At 37.9% G+C, this 15,126-nt stretch overlaps 1 protein-coding gene across 8 annotated transcripts in view; it reads left to right on the top strand.

Moving 5' to 3' along the window:
* The first annotated feature begins 632 nt into the window (after nucleotides 1–632).
* Nucleotides 633–15,126, top strand: part of atp11c (ATPase phospholipid transporting 11C) — an 81,319-nt gene continuing 66,825 nt past the window's right edge. For all 8 annotated transcript variants that reach the window (XM_067386957.1, XM_067386947.1, XM_067386920.1 and 5 more), the window contains exon 1: nucleotides 633–1,158. In XM_067386957.1, coding sequence (XP_067243058.1) covers nucleotides 1,132–1,158 — 27 coding nt within the window. In that variant the 5' untranslated portion in view covers nucleotides 633–1,131. The remainder of the gene's footprint in view (nucleotides 1,159–15,126) is intronic.

The raw sequence follows: 15,126 nt of genomic DNA, 5'->3' as shown, positions 1-15,126 counted from the left end.
CTTGCAATCTAAACATCAACCACGTGGTGGTAGTATAACAAAATCTATCAACAAGCCAACAGTGTGAGTAAGAGGTGAGTGAGGACGTCAGTACTTTTGGTAAAATGCATTTTATGTCAGCCCAGAAGTTAACTCGTAGTATTATTAATACTGACACTGTAATCAACTTACAATCAAAATGTCATATATATATATATATATATATATATATATATATATATATATATATATATATATATATATAGATATATAAACCAATGAGTCTTTTGACCTTGATTCTCTTTGCCCTTGATTCTATAATGAATTTTCCATGATACTGTCAAATAAAGAAGACAAAAATATTGCTGCAAGAAATGAAACAAAAAGTATTCCCTCATAACCTTACTATGACAATGACTAAAGGTCAACATTTCCAATAAAATATTTTCACGATTACTACTACCAACGGTAATTTCAACTGAACAAGTTTCTCAGAACTGACACGCTGTTTGTTTATTCAAAAAAAAAAAAAAAAGAAAAAGAAAGAATCGTACTTGCCTAAAAAACACATTTCCCAGAAACCTTTGCGTCATGACGGCACCGAGGGGCGGGGCTTGTTGTCGTAGCGGCACTTGCGTTATGAGAGTAAAATGTGTTTGACAGGAATCTGAACGAGAGGAGGGGGCGGCGGCACACTAGTGGAAATCCGCACCTTCAAGAGATCGCCATCACTTTTTTCCTCTCGTCAATCTCCAGTCGCGTGCAGTCCGTCAACCGCGGGGAGGCGAATGCGGTGAATTATTTGGAGGCTCAGCAACAGGGCACACAGAGTACAGGATGCCGCTGACTCTATCAACCCCGCGCGCGGGGAGCTCCCGCGACTAGCGCCGCGCAAAGTATCCAAAAAGGAGAATGCGAATGGTTAGAGATGACAGGATTCAATTAATATGGAAACGATGTAGCTTCACCGCCGCATTGCATATAGCTCGGGGAAACAGGTTAGAAAGTAGATAGCTAAATAGGGCGCATTTTGCCGTCATACATGCAAACTTACTCATCATTAAGCTCAACTAGCCTGTAGTTGGCTGCAACAAAAGGAAAACAGCTGCTCGACACTGTCTTCAGATACCAAAGAAGACAGAAGAATTAAAGATGTTACGGAGGAGGCTCAACCGATTGGTATGTATGGCACTCCAGTTCCGTTCACTTACATGTTACTTTAAACGCAGCTAACGAAGATGTGTTTGAGTGTGTAACTAATAATGATCAGTCTAACAACAGGGCGCATGTCAATGAAACATCTCAAATGGTGCATAAGTGGAGCGTTTATTTAAAAACTAGGGAGCCACCCTGCCGAAAGCGCTGGTCTGGCTAACCTCAAAGAGTTTTTCAACACCACCAAAGCCGTAATTACTGAAGGTATGCAGTCAACTTCCTGGTAACATGGACCAGCTGTTGCTAAGTGAGTCGTGCCACGCACATTAGCGATTCAAAACATGAGTTTATAGGGTTTAGCAGCCGTAAAATCATTTTTTTTGTGAAGTTGAAGGATGTTTCAAATGCTTTTGGCTATCTAGGGTTAGGACAGGCATCTTACTAGAGACTGACGACGCCTCTGCTGTGGTGAGGATAATCGTTTTAGGCAGCGCGTATAGATGTGTCCTGCCAATTTTTTTTTAAAGTTGAGCTGCATTCCTGATAGTGTTAATCAAATAATACTGCTCAGTCTTGCAAGCTAAGCCCTTTACGTGTTGTACTTGAATCCAATAATTAATTTCCTAATGCCCTTCATTGCTGTCGCAACCTTTTTAGATGGGAACTTTATTTGGGCACGTGATGCAGTAATTCTGCTCTTACCACATAATTGCAGAGCATCAGGGCAATGCTGGAGGAGCTCTTGAAGTTTAATGCTAAGTTTAAGATGAAGCCTTTTTGGTCATGGCTGTTTTAGGCTGTGGTAGGAGTACTTGTAATCAAATTTCTCTCTTTTTGTGCTGTAATTATTGTTGTAATTCACCCTTATACGAAGGAATTCATTGTACACTCCATATCCTTAAAGTCACAATGAAATCAAAATGGACAATTCTTGTTTGTTTGTTTATTGTAAATGATTTCTTATTTTGTTAAAATTCAAATGTAGCATGTGTTTTGTAAATGTGTTTCAATCAGGTATACGTCACAATAGGGAAGAAAAGTCTATCACAACTTCTGATTCATTCCAGTTGCTGACTTTAAAGGGGCCACCCAAAACACGCACCCTCATGTCAGTCCAAATCCATAAGACTTTTTCTTAAAAAAAAAAAAAAAAAATGCAGTGAAAGTTTCCATAGAAGAAAGAAATTCATCTAGGTTTGGAACAACATGAGGTTGATTAAACGATTACACTATTTTAATTTTGGGTGCACTGTCCTTTTAATTTGGTTGTGTTAAGGCTGATTTATATTTCGGTGTCGGACCTACGCCGGAGCCTCTGCGCCGTAGGTCCTACGGCGTAGGATATGTGTCTGTTTTCATTTATACTTCTGTGTCGACATGCATGCAGACCGCTAGTAGGCAGTGTCCACGTTCATTGAGTATCAAGGCAAAAGCTGAAGAAGAAGCAGCTTGTCATGTACGTTGTCAGAGAAGCTTCAGCAGCGATAGTGGCAAATAGGCAATGACTTTTGTTGCAGTTTGACAGAGTGTTTTTTCATTCCTGTGGAAGTTGAAAACGATCGCTCTTCTCCGCTTGCTCTGCATCAGTTTTGTGACCTGAGGGAGGGGTTCTAGCAGACCAATCACAACGCTTGCGGTCCACGTAGAATTGAAGCGTTGTTTCATTTTTTAAGAGGTGCACGTCAGGCTACGCGTGCTAGACACAGCCAACGCCGTAGCTACGGCATACACCCGACGCAGAAGTATAAATAAATCAGCCTTTAGAACCAATTTATTGTAATGTTTCAATTGTATAAAATGTAAATTGTCTCAGTTGGGGTAATTTCTAGGTCAGTGCAAACAAACCAGACCTTGGTCTCTGTTTTCTCCTTATTAGAGTACCTCAGAGATGACGTGTTTATGTACGCCAGCCCAGAAGTTAGCGGCGCATGGGTTCCCTCGATCAAATCCTATGCATTTTTCCCGTAGACTTTTGAAAAATCGCAAAAAAATAAGCTCTGTGTTTAACGGGTTATGACACTTACATGTTTTGTCTATCAAGATAATCTTTGCAGGTTAACACAACATTTATAGATTTTGAAGCCTAATTAAAGTCATCAGATATAAAAAGCTAACAGTAGGCTATAAACGGGCACACCATGGGCGCGGATCAACGTCACCACCACCAAGCTTCCTCAAACTTTATTTAAAAACATGCTCGCTGATTATGATCAGCGCTGTGTATGAATCCCGTTTTTAAGACATAATAAAGGTTTAAAAATTCACAAGCGGGTTATAACTGGTGTGTTTTATGTCATAGATCAAAACATGAAAATATTTTATGTTTTTTTTTAACCACAGACCTTATTTCAGGAGATTTAGCAAAAACCCATTCAAAAAACCCATAGACTTTAGGGAGATGGAACAGGATGTCCTAAAATGCTAACTTGCTTCCGGGTTTTGCATACAAAAACATGTCATCTCTGGGGTACTCTTCTTATCATAAGGTTATTTCTAAATTGCAGTGGAAGGATGATGCATGGGAAGTATAAACAAGGACTATTGATGTACAAAGATGGTGCACTCATTACTTATGAATGGGAGAGAGTGCAACGCACAATATGGCGGAATAGTCCCACCTTCTAAAAAAAAAAAATAGCCAATCGCTAATTGGTAAAGTCATCACTTCGCTGCAGCTGCCATTAAAAGCTCTGGTTGATATAGAAACAGTCAGTGTTCTGAGACGTGCGCTTAGGACTGCACATGCGCAATTTGCGCATTGGCTGATCTAGCCTGAAAAATAAATTGTATGTTTGGTGAACAGCTTTTGAGAATTTGTTGTTTCCCAACAAAAATCCAATCTATAACCAATGGATGGAATCAAATGCCGCCCTACATTTTTTTACATTTTCAATAACCTCTACAATCAGGTGTGCATCACAGTACGAAAGAAATTATCTGTTGCTACATCCCTTTCAATGTATGCCTGCTACAGACTGTGCGATCCTATAAGATCATTACAAATCACACTGTATGACATGGATCTAATAAACTTGGGTACGACATACAGACTGTAAGAAGATGACACCTATTGAATCGTAAGCTACAACGCAAGATAGTATAGAAGAATAAAACGTCATCAGCATGTGCTAGTTGTAAACAAATAGAGAAAGATGAATCGCACTTTGGCAATTGTTTTTTTTTTTTTTTTTGTGAAAAGAGGAGGAAGCGAAAGGGAAGAATATGGATTCAGTCATGGCTAGGGAAAAGAGGTGAACTTCATCATGCAAATGCCAATCATGCAAATGTCATGTTGACCAATACACCATTTCATGTTGCATTTTTATTGGGTAGTCAGTAGATGACAACAAACAAACTGTGAGATGATCATGCTAAATCTCTGAATAGCCGTCTTTGAACCTCTCTCACTGTACGACACAGGACCACTGTTTAGGAGTCCTGACTACAGAAATCGCCACCATTGGTCATCTTTCCTATTGGGACTGCCCAAAATCATACAGTGTGTGTACTGGGAATTAAAGGGATAGTTCACCCAAAAATGAAAATTGTCATCATTTACTCACCCTCATGTCGTTCCAAACATTTGTTCATCTTCATAACACAAATGAAGATCTTTTTGATGAAATCTGAGAGCTTTCTGTCCCTCCATAGACAACTACATGACTACCACTTTGACGCTTCAAAAAGTTCATAAAGAGATTGTAAAACGAATCTATATGAATTGAGTGGTTTAGTCCAAATTTTCTGAAGAGACTCGATTGTTTTTTATGATGAACAGATTTAATATAGGCTTTATTCACATATAAACATTGATTAACGAACATAAACAGAAGCTCAAGCAAAACCTGCTTTGACACGCAAGAACAAACCTCTTGCGGAAGGTTAAACATGCTGCGTAACACACGAGAATAAACCTCATTGGCTGTTGCGGAAGCTCAAACATGCTGCCTAACACAAGAATAAACCTCATTGGCTCTTGCGGAAGCTCAAACATGCTGCATAACACAAGAATGAACCTCATTGGTTCTCGCACGCATCAAGCAAACATGCTTGAGCTTCCATTCACCACAACTGATGTTGATGAATGTTAATAGTTGAATAAAAGCCTAAATTCAAACTGTTCATCATATAAAGCGATCGTGTCTCTGCAGAAAATTTGGACTACACTGCTGAATTCATATGGATTAGTTTTATGATCTCTTTATGAATAAACTATGTAAATTATGACAGTTTTTTTCATTTTTGGGTGAACTATCCCTTTAAGCAACAAACACATTCATATGGATGTCTTTGGTTAGTGCAAATTTTCTTTAGCGTCTTACCACAAGCAATTTGTGCATTGTGCTTATTTGACAGTTTTGTCAAATTACTTTTTGAGACCACTTATTATTTCGTATTGTGACCCTGTCAATCTGATTTGATTTAAGCAGACCCAAAACCAGCCTTATTATTCCTGGCTCCTTTAAGACCAGTTAATTGACTAGTCGATTTTTAAAATTTTTCACATCCCTACTGGTCAGTGACATAGCTCTGGTGGCACTGACATTAGGTTCTTCTTTTATGATGAGCTGCTTTACTATCTTGTCTCTTTTTTATAGTGTAACTCTCCAATAACCTGTTGGTGCCATTAGGCTAAATCGTGCTGCTGGCAGTGTGAGCGCAGTAGGTACCAGCAGTAATAGACCAATATAATGATAGCATGCTCTGATATTCCCACAGGTCTTGTAATATTACTCAAGTCAGCATATTCTCTTGCCCTGCTATACTGTTTGCTTCAGTATCTTTTTGTGTGGCTCATAAATAATGTTTGCGTGGCCACCGTACCTGTAGTAGACGGTATTGTTATTGCAGTTTTTCAATAGTTTTTACTGGAAATCAAAGTTTGCATGAGCTTTATAGGTGGGAATCTTCTAACTGCACTCCTGGGAAAGTCGTTAAAAATGCTGTTAGGGGGTGGTGTTGAGACCTGTTTTGGGAAAATCCTGTTGGTTGTAGTTCTCTGACAGGAATGCAAAATCTTATTGCCTTTGATGTTTTCTTGAAGATAGTGGCTTGTTGTGTCTTAGCTGGTGGTCTGGAGGAAATGTGATAGCATTCATGTTCGAATCTCTTTTGCCAAGATGTGAATACAATATGGACACATACAGTCGGTTGCATTGTTCTCATGCTGAGTAATGGTGCAGACTGTTTACAAGGATTGCACAATAATGGTTAAACTGCTAAACGATTATTTTGCTCAGAAATTATAATTGCCATTATTAATCACAAGTATTCTCATTTGAGAAATTTTCAGAATTCTTGCATTTTCACATGAGCACAATCAGGAGAACACATACTCGTATCTGGTTTCCTGATTCTTTATATTATACGTTAACACACTCTTCATTATGAAAACTGGTAAAACCTTAAAAAGCTTCCCTCAAAGGCTAAAATGGTGAAATTCCTAATATTAATTTTAATAATTCCAAATGAAGTTAACTTTTTTCCATTAAAACAACAAAAAAAGGCACTGTAGAACTTGCATAAGTGCATTTATTCAGCAACCACAATTGCAAACAATATAAAGGGGCTTTCGCACCGAATAGTTCTAGGAACTCAGTTATAGGAACTAGCCACTAGGATAGGTCCTTGGAAACTAATTTCTCCCTCAGGCATGTTCCTGGTTGCATTCGCACTGGGAATAGGAACTCTGAAGCGGCCGACTGCGGCGTCTTTAAGCATGGCATTTACAAACGCTAAAAACCGGTGAATGGAGGATGCCGTGATCGAAGCTGCGTTTGTTTTGTGTCGTAGGTTTTGTGATAACGGAGATGGAATGTAAATGCATAATCTACGCGACTGAAAGAGCAAAAAGTGGGGCTAAAAGACAAAATCTCCTATGACAACTTTCAGTATTCCATGTCATTGAGGCAGAGAAAAGAACACAACCCTGCAGACAACAGGTAAATCAACGTACACTTACGTCACTGATAGTTCCTATAGTGCTGGTTTAGACCCTACTCTGAAGTAGGAGCTAATTTAGTTCCTCCAAAAGGAGTTCCTAGAACTACAATCGTGGGTGAGAGGCGTCCGGCTACTTCAGCCAATAGCTCTAGGAACTATGAAAGTTTCCTCTGGTGCGAAATCCCCTTATGATGGAAGTGTACTTTGATTGGTCACACAGCATTTTTAAAAAGCTGTGTATACATATTTACTTCACGAACATGGAAAACAGCCATAACGGCATTTACCTGTTGTCTGCAGGGTTGTGTTCTTTTCTCTGCTTCGATACTAAAAGTTTTGTAACGAAATTGATTTTGTCTCTTAGCCCCACTTTTTGCTTTTTCAGTCGCGTAGATTATTTGTTTACATTCCATCTCCGTTATCACGATCATGGCATCCTTCATTGAGAAATTAGTTCCTGGGGAACTATCCTAGTGGCTAGTTCCTATAACTGAGTTCCCAGAACTATTCGGTGCGAAAGCCCTATTGATAGTTGCTATAGTGCTGGTTCCTAGTTCCTGCAGTTTGAACACTGCAAAATCCAGGTACTTCAGCCAGTAGTTCCAGGAACTATGAAAAGGTTCCTTCGGTGCGAAAGCCCCTTAGGTCTAGAATTTGCGTTTGAATTTATTACAATTTGTCAAGAAGACGGTTTGCTTGCAGATTATAGCAAAGCAAGCAGCCCTGTGAAGGAACATAGACTGGCTGTAATTACACTTTTATAGCAATGGAGATCACTGAACTCCAACATACATATTTGTCTGTGTTTTCAGATCACCAGAATTTATTTTTATTTATTTATTTATTTATTTATTTATTTATTTATTTATTTATTTATTTATTTATTTATTTATTTATTTATTTATTTATTTATTTATTTTTTGCATTGCAGAGAGAGTGTGAGTTGCTCATGGTTGCCAGGTTGGAAATATTAAGTAAAAAACCAGGCAGAAAATTTATCTGTTTGAATAAAAAAAGCTCTAATTGGGCCTTTATTGTTGTTTTGGCAGGTAACATCTTTGATTTTTTTTTTTTTTTTTTTAACATTTTTATATTTAATAAAAAGAATTTAATCTTATAGAACAACTCTAAACAACAATAATATACATCTAAATTTCTTAATTTTTAAATGTTAAACCATTGAGCTTTTGTTTTGATGGTTTGCCGGCAAATGGATGTATGCTCTGGTTTCAGAGTGAAACTCTGCACTTTGCATTTATCCAGTTCACGGTCCAGTGAAGCACTCTACCATGGGCTGCATGTGTGTGGATTAACAGTGTGTGGATTAACTCCTATTCTGGAGCTGATATCGCATATATGTATTTAAACAATTAGCACTCACAATATCAATTTTATTTCTATATATTGTGCAGCCCTAGCTTGTTACCAATGCAAGACAGCAGAAATAACACTGAATATTCAGAGTTTATTTGTTTCAGTTAGACTTCAGAGTAGCTGTTGACACATCTACTGTATGTCAGGTCCTGTCTGACAGAATTTGTTGCACTGTCACTTCTCTATCGGAGCATTTATAGCAGGTCCTTCCTCTTCAGTAGTTAAAGGTGAAGTCAGAGAGCTTCCTTTGGTGCAGATGATGCTCTCTTAGGACAGACTTTGCCTCTTTGAAGCAAACCCCTGAGGAGATCTGAAGACGGAGCTGTGCGGATGTTATTAACCGTGGCTTAGCCAAAGAGCACTGCAAATGTTTGATCTGTGAGGGTCCCTTTTCTCTTCTCTCTAAGGTTTTTCACTATCTGCAATCATTTCTTTTTAATATTTTTTGGAATATTGTGAAACATCTGTGAGATGTTTTTGTCTTTTTCATTTTGTTGGGCTGTTTTACTAGGAAACTGCAGCCGGAAACAACATGAAAAGTGTGCGTGTGAGAATGTGCGCTAGAGCGAAATGACCTGAACCCGGTTTCAAACTCTGGTGACTTGTACTGGCTGCATATTTTTTCAGTTATCTTTTTTTTGCAAAATTGTAGCGCTGTTTTCCTCCAGATTAAAGTTGTGAAGAAATAGAAATAACAGATACTTTATACCGGGATCTGAAGTACATAAAAGTAAAACAGATTTTAAAAAAAGAAAAAATGTAGGATGAGGGGGTACATTACAAGGTAAAAAAGAAAAAAACAAAACAAAAAACTATGTATGGATGAATTTTCACAATAAGATCTATTACACGCATTCACAAAATAAATAAGATGAATTTTCACTTCATGCATTTCCTTTCACTTCACTTAAATGTTGTCTAGCTTTTTTCTCTCTGTACAAAGTAGGGATGCAACAATACATCGGCTCTGATGGCTTGGCACATCAGAGTGTTTTTTTTTTATGCTTAGGCGAGAGGAACAGTAAGAGGTTAAGGAGAAAAAATACTATTTTTATTTCAGTACACTTTCTTTATTTGTCTTGAAGGCAAAAAAACGTCCTAGTGTATAATATAAAATAAATATATAAAGATTAACCCTGACAGCTCACAGCTGTACAGTAGCATTCAAGTATGAAATTGAATGAACAAATGTAAAAATAAAACACTACATAGATTTCACTGTATAAATTATACATTGATTCTTATTAAAGCTGCTGTTTTTTCAGTCAAGAGCAGTGAGTGATTTTCTCTTTGTCTTTTGTTGTTTTATTAACATTAAAGTGATAGTTCACCCAAAAATGAAAATTCTGCCATCATTTACTCGCGTTCAAGTTGTTTTAAACCTGAATGAAGTTCTTTCTTTTGTTGAACATAAAAGATATAGTGAAGAATGTGGGTAACCAAACAGTTGCTGGTCCCCATTGACTTCCATTGTAGGAAAAAATACTACGGAAGTAAATGGCTACTGTCAACTGTCGGGTTGCCAACATTCTTCAAAATATCTTCTTCTGTTTTCAACAGAAGAAAGAAATGAATACAGGTTTGGAACAACATTAGAGTGAGTAAATATTGACAGAATTTCATATCCCTTTAAAGGTGCCCTAGTATTAAAAATTGAATTTATCTTGGCATAGTTAAATAACAAGAGTTCAATACATGGAAATGACATACAGTGAGTCTCAAACTCCATTGTTTCCTCCTTCTTATGTAAATCTCATTTGTTTAAAAGACCTCTGAAGAACAGGCGAATCTCAACATAACACAGACTGTTACGTAAAAGTCGGGATCATTAATATATACGCCCCCAATTTTTGCATATGCCAGCTCATGTTCAAGCATTAGACAAGTGCAGGATGTCTGGATGTGCACAGCTGAATCATCAGACTAGGTAAGCAAGCAAGAACAATAGCGAAAAATGGCAGATGGAGCAATAATAACAGACATGATCCATGATAACATAATATTTTTAGTGATATTTGTGAATTGTCTTTCTAAATGTTTTGTTAGCATGTTGCTAATGTATTGTTAAATGTAGTTAAAGTTACCATCGTTTCTTACTGTATTCATGGAGACAAGAGCCGTCACTATTTTCATTATTAAACACTTGCAGTCTGTATAATTCATAAACACAACTTCATTTTTTATGAATCTCTCCAACAGTGTGTAATGTTAGCTTTAGCCACGGAGCACTATCAAACTCATTCAGAATCAAATGTTAACATCCAAATAAATACCATACATGACGAACACTTTGTAAAGAAGAACAATTTTGAGGGTTATATTAGCTGTGTGAACTTTGTTTATGCTGTTAAAGGCAAGCACTCTCTTCCACTCTCTTTACCCACAACTGAGGTGCCCTTGAGCAAGGCACCTGACCCCCAATCACTCCATACCATACTTGGCCACACGTCACTTTCACACACATCTAATTTTCTCTCAACTGTTTACTTTCACTGTAGACAGAACCGACTGTGTTTATGTTAACCTTTTGTGCATTTGACAGTATTAGCGCAATAAGATGCGAAAGATAACTTAGTCCAGTAATCACATGCTGTTTGACAGTCTTTTAGTGTGCACATGCTTTAGAGTGGAATGTTTAACCGGCAAGGCTTTAAAACGCATGCAAATAATGAACTTTCATGATGATGCAAATAACTGCAGTGCAGTGTCCTGTGAGCGTAACTCTACTGCTGTGTTAAAGTGATGTGAATGTATGTCAAGTTGTACAGAATATTTGGATGGAAATATTGGACCAGAACTGCAAATGATGTAATGTGTATTGTAGCACATACTATGACATTTCTTCAAAATCAGAATGTGGAGACATTTTTATCGTCCACGCAAAACTGCAATCAAGCACATATTGAACCATGGATGACGTACCGAACTGTTCAATATTATTTTGAGAATTGTGGCATCCCTAGTAAAAAGCCAGACATTGTAGAGTACCTTACGTTTTAAGGACGTCCCATCACTATAACGAACTGCTGAAATGATTTGCCTAAATTTGTATGATGATGTTTTCATTTTGCTGAGATTTTGAACCCAGCAAGGGCTTTCAGTTCACCTTGTGATTGGCTGTCTTGTCTCTGCTTTGTCCGGGTAGCCAGGCGTACTGTCACGCAAGGACTGCTCAGTCCTGCTCTACTCCTCTGCCTCCACTGTGGTGTGTCCTTGCTGCTAATCAGTTGTGCCTACAAAGGATGTTTTTTGGGTGTTCGGATGGTGCAGGAGCATGTCATAAACCCAAGTCGACGGCCTCAGGGAACCTGGTGTGCAGGTTTGTTGGAAGCAGCCGTTGTCAGACGGCTCACCCAACACACTTCTGTGAGGCAATGTGGCTCTGTGTGTGAAGTGTCAAATGCCCATCTTGACAAGGTGTTACTGTAATCCCTGTTGACTGTCTCGAGTGAATGTCAGTTGTGTGCTGATTGTCAATCTGTGCATAAGGTCTTGCAGTTTCAAATGTAGCTTATAATTAGGGTTGGTATCTAGAACTGGTTCCATTTTCGGACCAGTTCAAAATTTCCAAGAAATGTGGATTCGATAGGACATGTGCAATTGATTCAATTGCATTTTAATGTGATTTTTAAACTATTCAACCACAAAAAGACGCAAAAGAGAATTCAATTCGGCACTTGCGCATGGTTTTATGTGGTGCGCACACATTCAAAGCTTGATCAATCAAGGTTTTAATGTTGTTCATATGTCTGTGGTATTTTTAATTTGCTTTAAGACAAACCATGTGCAAATTCATAAGTCAACATCATTGCTGAGTATTTTGTCTTTAAAACTGCAGTGATCTGAAGACAGTTTCAAAAACGCGGTTTGAAATCACTGGTGTTTCTTATGTCACAAACTACCTTGTAACCAATCACATCAATGTGGCGGTGGGCTTTAGCATATCGTTAACTCTGACCGCTCTGAAGCAAGTCATTTAACATTAGCAACACATTATTAGCAGCTGTTTGATAACGTAGTCAAGCAAAAGGCTAATCATATCAATTAATGTTATGTGTCTGACGTTGTAAAAAGCGACACCATTGTGCAGCATTTACCTCAGTAAGTTGACCGAGTGGATCTCTGAGCTTGTGCGATTGAGTGGAGGCAGGGCTAATTAGCATATTCATAGATCTGCGTACACTAAATGAAGCAACAGTATAGAGTTGCATTCAAGCTTTTTTTTTTTTTCTTCATGAAGAAATTTTTTTTTACAGGAAAAAATGTTTAAATATGTCATTTTGGTGATCAAAGATGAGGTTTCAGAGATAAAATTATTGACTACAGGGGGACTTTACGTGAACGTAAACATTTGAGAAAGAAAATGTGTAAAAGTATATTGGATCCGTGTGTCAAGTTTTAAAGTGACAGCAGCCTAATATACCTGATGCCGTCTGTGTCATTAATGTTAATTAAAGAACAAAAGAAAATGAGAAAATCGCTCATTGATCTTGACTGAATAACTTTTGTAATCTTAATAAGGATTAATCTATATTTTATTTATAAAAAGAAATTATGCAGTTTTTACATTTAATTACATTTGATTTCAATTTCTGTACCTGAACTTCAGTTGTATTTATTTGTGTTATTGCTAATTTGTTTATTGGTTTTTATTTTATAACTGAATGTTTGACTGTCTTTAATAATGTTTGATATTGATATAAGTTAGTAGTTGTCTTAGATATTTATAACTTATATAAATTATATAAATTTTCAATTCATCATAGAATCATGAAAAAATGTATTGCAGTTTGCACAAAAATATTAAAGGTGCTCTAAGCGATGTCACGCGTTTTTAGGCCAAAATATTTTGTCACATACAGCAAACATCTTCTAACTATCCGCTAGCTGCCTGTCCCCTGAACACACTGTAAAAAAACGCGGTCTCTGTAGTCGCCACAAGCTCCGAAAATGGCAATAAAAACAAACTGGTGAAACCTGGACCACGAATCACAATAAACATGCTCCAGCCAATAACCAACAAGAATGATTTTAAATGCGCGTTCATGACTGTTTCAGGAAGCACGGAGGGGAGGGGGAGGATGAGGAGGAGGGAGTGTCTAGCTAGCCTCTGTTTTGTTTGACAACACTTCGAACGTCAACAGGAAGTTACTCCACCCAGGATCACTTGGAGCACCTTTAAGCGGCACCTTTAAACTGTTTTCAACATTGATAATAATAAGAAATGTTGCTTTAGCACCATATCAGCTTATCAGAATGATTTCTGAAGTATCATGTGACACTGAAGACTGGAGTAATGGTGTCTGAAAATTCAGCTTTGTTATTGCACAAATAATTTCCATTATAAAGTGTATTAAAATAGAAAACATTTACTTTAAATTTAAATTATACTGTTTTCACTTTTTATCGTTTGATTAACATAGCTTTGGTCACCATAAAAGACTTCTTTCAAAAACATTAAAACTAATCATACAGACCCCAAATTTTGTTTTATTTTACATTGCTTCATAGAAGCCGTTATTGCAAAAATTACATGCTGCAGAATTGTACTCTGTGCTGAAACTACTTCTGCTGTGAAGCACTGCTGCGTGCACAGTGTGAATGCTGTGAACTGCTGTTGTTCTTCCTTGATTCTTGCTTGTTTTCTTAAACGAATATATGAATAAATGAATATCAATATTCATGCCATTATTTTAAATGAATTTGCTAACATTTGTATTAAAATATACATTTAAAAAAAAAGAAAAAAAGAGTAACAAATCAGTTTTGCTCTCTAGTATTTTCACTGGAACTGCCTCCAACTACTGAAATTTTCGTGTCATGACAACCAGTAACCAGTGAAGCTTATGCATCAAACCATGTTAATTCCAGCCTCATTGTAAATTACGCTGAAAAGGACTTAAACAATTACGATCAATTATTTGTCTTTTTATGCTCATGCTTTGACAACACAGTTCACAGTCTTTAGAAAACAGATCAATGCAATGTCCCTGGTATGTTCTTTGTGCTAGAGTAGTGACCATGTACCTTCACCATCTCAGAAAGCCTGTAGTATTACGGGCAGAAGGCCTGGCTCCAGTTGTTCTGAAGCCACTTAATTGCTATAAATGTTACTCAGATTCTAAAGCTCTGTCTCAGCTCACCCGCCTGACCATCACAAAAAGCCCCTAATCTTCACTGTCCACCTGTTGCAGGGGTAGTTAAACTGATGATAACCATGTTGATGGTGTCATGGGCTTTTTGGGCTTAGTGGCGGAGGGTGAGGGGCCCACATTGGCCTGCCTGAACCAGTGATTTATTGGCCTTGTTTCATCAGGAGAGCCACGTATTGATTAGAGTCCTGCTCCGTTTTGCTGCCATTTGTCTTGTCCCTCCCGAACTGGCTGGCAGACAGAAATGCTTATGCTGACTACTTCTTCTTTCCCTATCCCTCTTTCTTTCGCTCTCTCTCTCTCATTGCACTTCGGCACCCCATAATGAAAACGCAGCCAGCCGCACAAGGCTGAACAGCACATCCTCAGAGTCAGGATGGATGAGAGAAAACGGTGCAGAAAGCAGACAAGGCGATGGAAGTGCACGTGCAGATCTACCTGTTGTATCTCTCTGTTACCTTCAATGTATAATAGACAGGCTTTCAGAGGCAGATTGCCACAGCGAGAGCGTTGGAGATCAAGG

Source organism: Chanodichthys erythropterus, chromosome 1 (genome assembly GCF_024489055.1).
Source record: "Chanodichthys erythropterus isolate Z2021 chromosome 1, ASM2448905v1, whole genome shotgun sequence".
Classification (NCBI taxonomy): Eukaryota; Metazoa; Chordata; class Actinopteri; order Cypriniformes; family Xenocyprididae; genus Chanodichthys; species Chanodichthys erythropterus.
Note: the sequence above shows the minus strand (reverse complement) of the source record. Positions and strands in the feature narration are given on the sequence as shown.